General features: G+C 44.1%; 1 protein-coding gene across 9 annotated transcripts in view; it reads right to left on the reverse strand.

Annotated features, from left to right (window-relative positions):
- Positions 1 to 5,278, reverse strand: part of AKAP9 (A-kinase anchoring protein 9) — a 108,021-nt gene extending 102,743 nt beyond the window's left edge. For all 9 annotated transcript variants that reach the window (XM_035129723.2, XM_035129721.2, XM_035129719.2 and 6 more), the window contains exon 1: positions 5,014 to 5,278. In XM_035129723.2, coding sequence (XP_034985614.2) covers positions 5,014 to 5,061 — 48 coding nt within the window. In that variant the 5' untranslated portion in view covers positions 5,062 to 5,278. The remainder of the gene's footprint in view (positions 1 to 5,013) is intronic.
- Positions 5,279 to 10,137: the final 4,859 nt, after the last annotated feature.

The following is a 10,137-nucleotide window of genomic DNA, read 5'->3' on the forward strand; positions in this document are numbered from 1 at the left end:
CTCAGAGGCTTGCACTGCTTCTCGCGTTCTCCCTCCCCCTGGGTGTGGGGGTGGCTCCCTCTCTCTGGATGGATGGAGTGTGCAGCTGCCTCTCGTGTGTGTGTTTTTAGAAAGATTCAGATTTTTTTTTGAGGGAAAAAATGTGTGTGCACGCCCCCCCCCCCCGTTTTGGGTGGAGTGGGGTGGCAACGGCTCTTTAGGTTGTGTTCCTAAAGTTGTGTTCCTCTAAGCCAGGGAGGGGCTGCGAGTTTCTTCCCACCGCCACCAGTACTCTTCCCCCCCACCAAAAAAGTGTGGCGGGGTCAATCTAGCAACGTTCCCTCGTCCCCGATGCTGCAGCCTCCCCGCTTGCCAGCCTTCTCCCGAACAAGGAGTCCTGCTCGCGGAGCAGGATATTATTAGGATTTGCAGTGAAGCATCCGCCTTGATGTCAGGTCTTTGCTCTCCTCTCTCGCTCTCTTTCTCTCCCCCCACCTCCACCCTCGCGCCACAACCAGTCTAGCAAACGGGAGAGGTGAAAACAAAAGCGTCATGTCAAATTGGTTGCGCCACAGCAGCTTTTCGGCTAGTACTCCAAAAGGAGCGCGTGGGGGGGGGGCTTCTCAGAAGGAGGACAGGAAGGACTGCAAGAGCCCTTTAAAAAGGTGCTTTGAAGCGTTAGCACGGGGGGAGGGAGGGGTATGTGTGCAAATCTCAGACTTGGGCCGTGGTTTTAAGAGTTTGGTCAAAGTGTGCGCGTTTCAGACTCCCTCTCCTCCTCTCTCTCCCTGCGCCTCTCCCTCTCCGGAGGTTTAGTATGCTGGCTGACAGCTACGCTCCGATCTTTCCCCCTTCTGTTTGTAGGTCCGATCTTTGCCCCTTCTGTTTTACCGTCTCCTCCCCCCTGCTTTGATGTCTGTTACCAAAAATCATTTTTCAATAAATTGTACAATAATTGTACATTTGAATATCTACTTGCCATTATTCTGACTATGTTTCTGCTTTCAGAGCTAGTTATTACTTACATTATTACAAAAACCAGTAATAATTGAATGCAGTGACAATAATTTATGATAATAAAGAGTGGACACATAGTCCTACAGATACAACCGGCCCTTTGAGGGTGACCAAACTGCTGATGTGGCCCCCGATGAATTTGAGTTTGACACCCCTGACTTAGATCATTGTATCCTCAACACAGCTGAACTGTCCCAAAGTTCCTCATAATGCATGGCTCTTTATCAAGTACAGTGGTACCTCAACTTCTGTTGGAAGCCACCCAGAGTGGCTGGGGAAACCTAGCCAGATGGGCGGGGTATCAATAATAATAAATTATTATTATTATTATTATTATTATTATTACTTACGAAGGCGATCCGTTCCGCAGCACTCATCGTAAGTCGAAACCTTCAGGTGTTGTAGCGTCCATTTTGCACATGTGCAAAGCGCGATTTTGCGCTTCTGTGCATGCACAAACCATGAACGCCGCTTCTGCGCAGGCACAGAACGCGCGGGCGGCGAAAATACTTCCGGGTTTGCCAACTTCGTAAGTCGAAACCTTTGGAAGTTGAGGCATTCGGATGTCGAGGTACCACTGTACAAGGTTGCAGTCTGTCACACACAGCAACAAAATTTACCGCAAACAGATCTGTCAGGGCAGAAGGAAGTCCTCCAGCTCACCTATGTATAATCTCTATCAAGAGTCCACATCACTCCCCAGAAAGGCGAAAGAACATGTGACATTGAGTAATCCTGCTAGATTGACCTTACAATTCTGTTTCCTACCGGAAGAATTTGGAAATCTTGTCTAACCTTGTCTACTTGTGATCCTACATAAGACACACAAGGCAAATATGGTTCAACTAAAGTCTTTAATGCTGCACACTCACTCACCTAAGGCAGTGGGGCTTACTTCAGAGCAGGCATATATAGGACTGTGTTGTAAGGGAATGTGTTTTTACACATTTCTTATACAGCAATCATCTGTGATCACAATACATGCTGTCAGGATACTTTATGAAGACAGATCTGCTGCTTCATTAGGCCAGTCAAGAAATAAAATCTGCTCGAATTGGACATTAGTAATAGCTAATTTGATGGAAGAGTGGTATTTCCAGATTTAGTTGGTGGCCCTTATGGAAAAACTTGTCAATTGGGGGGCGGGGTGGAAAATCCAAGAAGAAAAAGATGCATTTCATGTGAAATGCTTTTGTTGTTTTAGTCAAAGAGTATGATTGGCTTCCTCCAGCAACTCATGGGGCTTTATGGAGATATATTGTAGGTTAATTCCCCCCCCTTCTCTCTATGCTTGGCTAGCTGATTACTTCTTATGATGGTTCCCCAATTGCTCCGTGTTGTGTTTATATGTTCATGTGTTATGGCTTGTAAATTTGTGGGAGATCTTTTGCGGTCTACTTGTTTTGTTCTAAACATGCATAGCCACTTTAAGGAGCTTTGTATGCATTCATTCAGCTGAGTGGCAAGATGCGTTGAAGCCCCTATGATGACTTCTTTTAAGAAGCTAGTAAATTATCACAAGAATGTGCTGCTTGCCACATTATATATGACAGATGTGGGTAGGAGACTGAGAAGCAAGCTTATATCTTTGCTGTACTTTTGGGAAACAAGGTGGAGCAGAAGGAGAAACTGGGTGCTTGCTATCTATCTCTCCTCCAGTGTTGATGCCAAGAAATGAAGAATCTAGGAGGGACAAAGGATGAATCAAGACAGGCTTTATCTAAGCCTCCCTGCCAGACCTGGAAGAGCTCTGAAGCAGCCTTCCTCAACCTGGTGTCCTCCAGATATAGTTGGGAGTCAGCCCCAGTCAATGGCTAATGATCAGGGATGATGGGAGTTGTAGTCCAAAACAACTGGAGGGCATTAGGGCTATCACAATCTTCTCCCCCATTTGCCTCTCTATTCTCCTCCAGAAAATGAAAATATACATATAAAATATACAATAAAATATTCTGTACAGAATACAGAAAATAATTATTTTGGAGAACTTCTCTATCAACCTCTTCCTCCAACCCAAATTTAAATAAAAAGCTTGCCTGACTTTCGAAACAGTACAGTATAGGAATTTGATGTGTAAGTTAAACACAAGTACTGTAAGAGATCAGGCGAGGAGAGGAATCCTGATCAATAGTTCCAAGGAGGTTTGCTTGTTGCAGACCCTATCCCTTTGTATCTATTGATTTGTGGAGGGGGGAGTATTTTAAATTAATTGATTTAAATGATTTTATTGCTGCTTAATCTGTTGGTTTAGTGCATTTTACCTAGATATTTATTATTTGTTTTCAACTTTTCGTAGTCCATTTTGAAAGTTTTGGCTGAAGAGCAACTAATTCATTTCTTAGATTAATAAACAAATCTGTTCTTTATACTCAGAGGTGTCAAATGGAGTGTCGTGTTCACCATTGATGGGGTCTCTAGATTATGTACTCTATATCAAAACTACTGCAAATGTTAACATTATCCAAATCTATTTTCTCTCCAAATTCTGTTATTTGGGATAAACTGTTCACTTTGGCCTTTCACAGATTAAGAGCTGACCTTTCACGGATTAATTGGTAGTATGATTTACAGCGTGACAGACTACCTCTATTGTGTTACATTATTTATAAGCATGGTGTGAAGGCAATTTGAGTTGCATATCTGTTTAATGCAAATTTGTTACCCATTAGCACCAAAAAATCCTATCTATCATGGTGCTAAGGATACAATGAAAATGACACTTATTCCACTTTTTAATGCACATCTCCAGATTTTAAGAAGAGGTGAGGTTTAAGATTCAAATTCTTGCAGCCCAAGAACTCATTAACGGAACTTTGGCAAGTCATGATGTTTCTAACCCTAACACAAGCGGTCAGAATAAACAAACGTGTCTCCTCCTTTTTACGTATTTTTACATCATGATAAATAGTGATGTACTTATTGCAAGGATTTAAAAAATCTTGCAAGTTCAACTATGCAAGTTGAAAATATTATAAAGATCAAACTTTCAAGCACTTTACACATAGAAACATCCTTTTCAGCTATAACTAACAAAAGCTGCAGAAAAAAACCCTAAGGGTTGATTATTATTTCGAATGTCATTCATTAGTTGAGTTTATTTATCCCACCATCAAACATGAGACAGGCTAGATTCCAACCATCTACTGCAGCTGAACCACTAGAGAAATCAGGTGTACAAATGTTAGCTCCACACTTCTTTACAAACATGCATGAGGGGTAGAGGTGCACAAATGACCAATAGCTGGTTACACATGTGGGGAACATGCATGAAGTCTTAGTTTATCTTCTTAGATTTTGGACTCTACTGCTTTTAATCTACAGCGTTTTCAAGTATGTGTGCCCGCGTTTTTCTTTCTTTACTGTACTGTACTTCTGACTTAATATCACGAGGCTTCCGGGATATGCATTCGAAAAGCGAGATCTAAACACCTGCAGCAATTAATTCAAGCCAAGCCAAGCCAAGCCTGGGACGTCCCTTCCTCCCCTTGGACCAGCGGATCCGGCACGAGAAGAGCCACACACAGCCCTTCCTCGTTGGCACCTGTGGCATTTGCCAGGCATGTGTCCGTTTCTGTCCAGCAACAGCTGTCACGAGCCAATCACATTACTACACATACAAATAGGAAGGAGGCTCCTCCGAGCTGGGTCCTACATTTTAAAGCGGGGTGGGGGTGGGGGTGTTTAAAATTTTTTTTTAAAGCAAGAGCAAACCCGCGGCGATCGACGCCGCGCAGCGCGCGCGCACATACACAAAGAGAAGCGGCAAACAAAGAAAAACGCAGCTCGGGAAGGATGCTAGGGCCCGCCTCGGAGGCGCACGATTCTCCCCCGGAGGAGCTTTAATATTCCGCTCAGTCTCCAAGGCATGACAGCGAGCAGAGGGGCGGACCCGGCAAGCTTAACCTCTTCTCACCCGTTAAATCCAGCCCGGAGACGGCCACGCATTTCCCTCGACGGCAGCCCCCCCGGGGTCCTACTTGGCCCGCTCCTACCCAGCGCCTTCCCGCCCCTTCTCACCTTCGCTTTGCCGGCCTCCAGCTTCTTCTGCCTCTCCTCGTCCTCCATGGCCCCTGCGCGAAGAGACAACAGCGTTACTGCGCGCCAGGCGGAAAGGCGAAGGGGGCGCCCCAAGGGGACGGCTCCCCTCTCCGACTCCTCCGCCCCGGCTCCTCTGTCACCCCGGACGCGCTCAGTGCGCTACGGGGACTGGGGACTCCGTGGCGGATCCACCGGCGCCGCCATCTTCATCTCCACGTAAACATGCGGCCGGGGAAAGTGACGTCCGCGCCGCCGCCGCCGCCTCCTTCTCCGCCTCCTCCTTCCCACCGATCTGCCAGCAGCGACCACCTCCAGGGAGTTGCTTCTCCCGCGGCGTTGCGCGTCTCAGGGCCGGAGGTGGTTGCCATAGTGCAGGCGTCCCGACTCCTGGCCCTTTCGCAAGCCGTTAGGGTTTTAAGGCGGGCTTTCTTTCTGAGTTAAAGAGCTCAGTTCCGCGGAAGCGACTGGTTGAAAGCTGCCTAGGACGCCTGTTGGATCTTGTAGATGTGGGCGCCTCTGGACATGCACAGAGTGCTTTGAATGCCCCCAACACCGCCACACTGATCCACAGCTGTGGCGCAGCACGTCCAGGCTAAAGGGCGTGACTTGCAAGCCAGACTGAAACGAGCAGGGTATTAATAATAATAATAATAATAATAATAATAATAATAATAATACTATTATTACTACTACTAATGAATGAGCAGCAGAACCTTGAGACAAAATGGCTGGCTTCGCACATTTTTAAATAAGACCATTATCCAACTATATGACAGTTCATTCTGTGGCTGTAGGCCACTTGCTGACCAGATTTGCACATGGTTTGGCATAGTTTGCTAAGCTATGGTTTGGCAAGAACAACAAGCATGTGGGCATCCAGAGCAAAAATTGACCTTCCCCTGATACTGATGTAGAGCTGCCCAGCAGAACTGTAAACTAAGCCATCATTTTCTTAGCACAACATGAACCAAGGCTTAAGTGGGAAAGAGGAAAAGATACATATAAAGGCCCCTGTTTGTTCATTCATTCAGTGAGTGCTCACCTGTTCATTTGCTCTCTGTAGCTGGTGCCTGCTGTTCACTCATTCACTCGCCATCATGCCTCATGTGAGTGACCCCGTTCATGAGTACAGTTAGCATACCCCTGACCAGGCATCCCCAAACTGTGGCCCTCCAGATGTTTTGGCCTACAACTCCCATGATCCCTAACTAACAGGACCAGTGGTCGGGGAAGATGGGCACTGTAGTCCAAAACATCTGGAGGGCCGATGTTTGGGGATGCCTGCCCCTGACTATTAGGTCCAGTCGTGACCGAGGGAGCCGGCGTACAGCTTCCAGGTCATGTGGCCAGCATGACAAAGCTGTTTCTGGCAAACCAGAGCAGCACACAGAAATGTCATTTACCTTCCCACTGTAGAGGTACCTATTTATCTACTTGCACTTTGACGTGCTTTCGAACTGCTAGGTTGGCAGGAGCTGGGACAGAGCAACGGGAGCTCACCCCGTCGCGCGGGGATTCGAACTGCCGACCTTCTGAGTGGCAAGCCCTAGGCTCTGTGGTTTAACCCACAGCGCCACCCGCGTCCCTTTACAGTTAGCATACTATTAACCAATTGCCTAGGTAGGTGGGCTAATAATAATAATAATAATAATTTATTATTTATACCCCGCCCATCTGGGCGGCTTCCAACAGACATTAAAATACAATAATCTATTAAACATTAAAAGCTTCCCTAAACAGGGCTGCCTTCAGATGTCTCCTAAAAGTATGGTAGTTTATCTCTTTGACATCTGGTGGGAGGGCATTCCACAGGGCGGGTGCCACTACCGAGAAGGCCCTCTGCCTGGTTCCCTGTAGCTTGTAGTTCCCTGTAGTTCTCGTAGCGAGGGAACCGCCAGAAGGCCCTCGGCGCTGGACCTCAGTGTCGGGGCAGAACCATGGGGGTGGAGACGCTCCTTCAGGTATTACTGGACCGAGGCCGTTTAGGGCTTTAAAGGTCAGCACCAACACTTTGAATTGTGCTTGGAAACGTACTGGCATACAAATGAGTTGGTTCATTCAATACATGGATTTATATATGATGGGGCTCACGTGCAGCACTTAACCCATGGCTGCCATCAACCCTATTCTGAAGCAAGTCCTCTTAAACCACCTGATTACTAATATTAAGTTATTGTTGCTTGGCGCACTTTTAGCTTGTTTTAAAGAGTAATGTTGGGTTTCCAAAGGTACAACATGAAATGCCTTCTCTCAAAATGTTTTCATTTGATTTCCTATGATTGGTTAGAAAGGACATAGGCATTTTAAAAACTGGATTGTTTCATAATATATTTACTTAATCATACTGACTTTGAAAATAGTTAGCTCCTAATATCACATAAGAAGTGTGATCCTTCTAGAGAGCACAGGAGGATAGCTAGGGAATTAAGTCTGAGTCAATTACATCTACAGATCAGGAAATACCTTCAAGGATAATGCTGTTGTCCGCAGATTTTTTTGTGAGAAAGGAGTTAGTGATACTGCAAATGAGGCCACGTGCATTTTCACATGTCATGTATATCTAAGGCTATGAGAGCTATGGATTGCATAGCAATGATAGATGTGGAATGAGACAACAAGAAACACCTCATAACACCAGACTCCATTAAGGAGTAGCAAATTTCCCTGCCTTCTGATCATCCTGATACCGTGGCTTCATTGGCCATCTGTTCTGACAAATGAATTTCCATTGATGTTAATTTCCTCCATGTGAAAAATCTAAAGGCCTCTTTCATATATTTATTTTCTTGCTGAAATTGCATCACACAGTTGTGCCCACAAGGACAACAGAGAAATCCATTTCTGTTTCATATTGGTGGCATGCATCTGGGCCAGTTACATACACACACACACACACACACACACACATTAGAATATCACATTGTCACTTGATCTCATAAACGGCAAAACCAAAACAAACTGTAAGTGATAATATCAAATACAAGAATGAAAATGTGCAGGTGTCTTGCAGGCATCTACAATTCTATGATTTTAAATATTGTTCCTCAGCCTTAAGTGTGTTGGACAGAAAGAAACAAGACTTTTATCTCCAGGATGTGCATCTTTACCCTTGTGACCTGTCGATGGGATTAAAGACTGTCAGGAAGAAAAATTGCAAAGAGATCCGTGAATAAAATATTTGAAGCAATGTGAAAATGAAAGAGACACCTACATTTGCGGAGTGTCTGTGCCTGAGGCGTTATTTGATCAGGGTCTACTCCTATTTCCATTAAAGGCAGTAGGCGTTTTTCATCTTGCCTTTGTAAGGATAGGATAGTGATTTCAATGTCCAGCTGTTAGATAATATATTAAAGGTAAGTATAAAGTATTGTCACTAACATTGTGGGGGGAGGAATAGTTTATTCTTATGCGCTCACCACAATTTATTACATGAGTTATTTCCCTGTTTTGCTGAACTACCCTCCGTAATTCATCCCGCAACAGAGCTGAGCATAGCTTTGCATCTGATTTTGCAGTATGCCGTGGTCTTATCTGTTGCCATGGGAGCAACAAGGAATGCCTTTAGGTAGTATACACTATGTGTGGCGAAGAAGAATTATGCTCCAAAATGGGGTTAATAGGGCAAAAAGACTCTGGTGGGGGAGCATATGCCTCTGCTGAAATACGGAGTGCGTTTGGCTTACTGACCTTAAATATTCTGCTTAAGCGAACAGACAGACAGTCTCATCCTTAAGCTATACCAGGTGTCGACTCAGCAGCACGGAACCTGCGGAATGCATGCAGCCTTTGACGAACTTTTATAAGCCTTTCATCTGGACTTGTGATTAAAATCCAGAGACTTGGGGGCTCTAATTAAACAAGCAAACAAATAACTGCCTTCCTGTTTGTCATAGTTGTATGGGTTATCTTGAAAATGCAACAGCAGTGTTATGTTCTCTGTTAGAAGAACCAAAAAAGATGGCCCAAAGCACTTCTTCTTTCAGAAGGTGCAACACAGGGTATTATTAGGACATTATTAGGACAGGGCATTGCAAGCCAAAATTCCCTCTCCCACACAACTATTAAAGAGACAGGAGCCCTTTCCTCTTTTGTATTGGCCACCCTTCATAATCATTCACTGATTGGTCTTTCACTGATCAAGGCATATACGTTCCAGTTTTGTTCATGCAAATCATGGAAGGTGCATTCAGCTACAACGCTGTTACTAGCTTTGACTCTTTAGTTTGTACCAAATTTCCAGTGTTGCCTTCAGTTACCCTTCAGTTTCCAATATATCCTTCAGTTCCGTTCTTCAGCACTATTTATTCCTATGCTTGACGGGAGTATTGTATTGCAGATTCTGCTGCAAGAGGAACAAAAAGACCTTATAGATTGGGAACAAGAACTAAATGGCTAGGAGGGGAGACTGAGATTTTAATGAAATGAGACAAAATTGTTCACGTTTAATCTCAGAAAAGGGTGCTTTGAAGAAAGAAAGTAGAAAATGGAGAAGAAAGTACGAAAAATAATCAAGACTGAGGTCTTGAATAGTTAGTACTTGGTTTTATCTGTGTATTCTGATTCTACTATCTTTCTTGGTTTTATCTGTGTATTCTGATTCCACTATCTTTCTGAATGCACTATTCAGATTAAAAACATAACATGATTGTTTGGGGAAGGCCCTTTAAAACATTATTACACCTCTGAATATTAGGCAGCTCATGTGATACAAGGGAAACTGTGCTCTTGTCTTCTGGTTATTTGATTGTCATTGAACATTTTATATTGCTCTGTAAATCAAAACTAGTATTATTCTAAGGAACCTTTTATTTACAAGATGCTCCAATATGTATCAGATGACAAGTAAATGAGAAACTCACTGAAAAATTCATACAAATAAATGTACACTCACATGTATGCTACATGCACTGATAACCACATATAAACATTTATAATGCCTTCTATATACATGCATGCACAATTCACACACTGTCTTGTTTCCCAAGCAACCAACATATCATCACATCACTCTCCTGTTGTAAAGAGATCAAGATAATCACTTATAAATAAAGCATGAAGCATAGGTGTCTTGTAATATTGCAATAATACATACCCCCTGAAGAA

This window comes from Zootoca vivipara, chromosome 12 (assembly GCF_963506605.1).
Source record: "Zootoca vivipara chromosome 12, rZooViv1.1, whole genome shotgun sequence".
Classification (NCBI taxonomy): domain Eukaryota; kingdom Metazoa; phylum Chordata; class Lepidosauria; order Squamata; family Lacertidae; genus Zootoca; species Zootoca vivipara.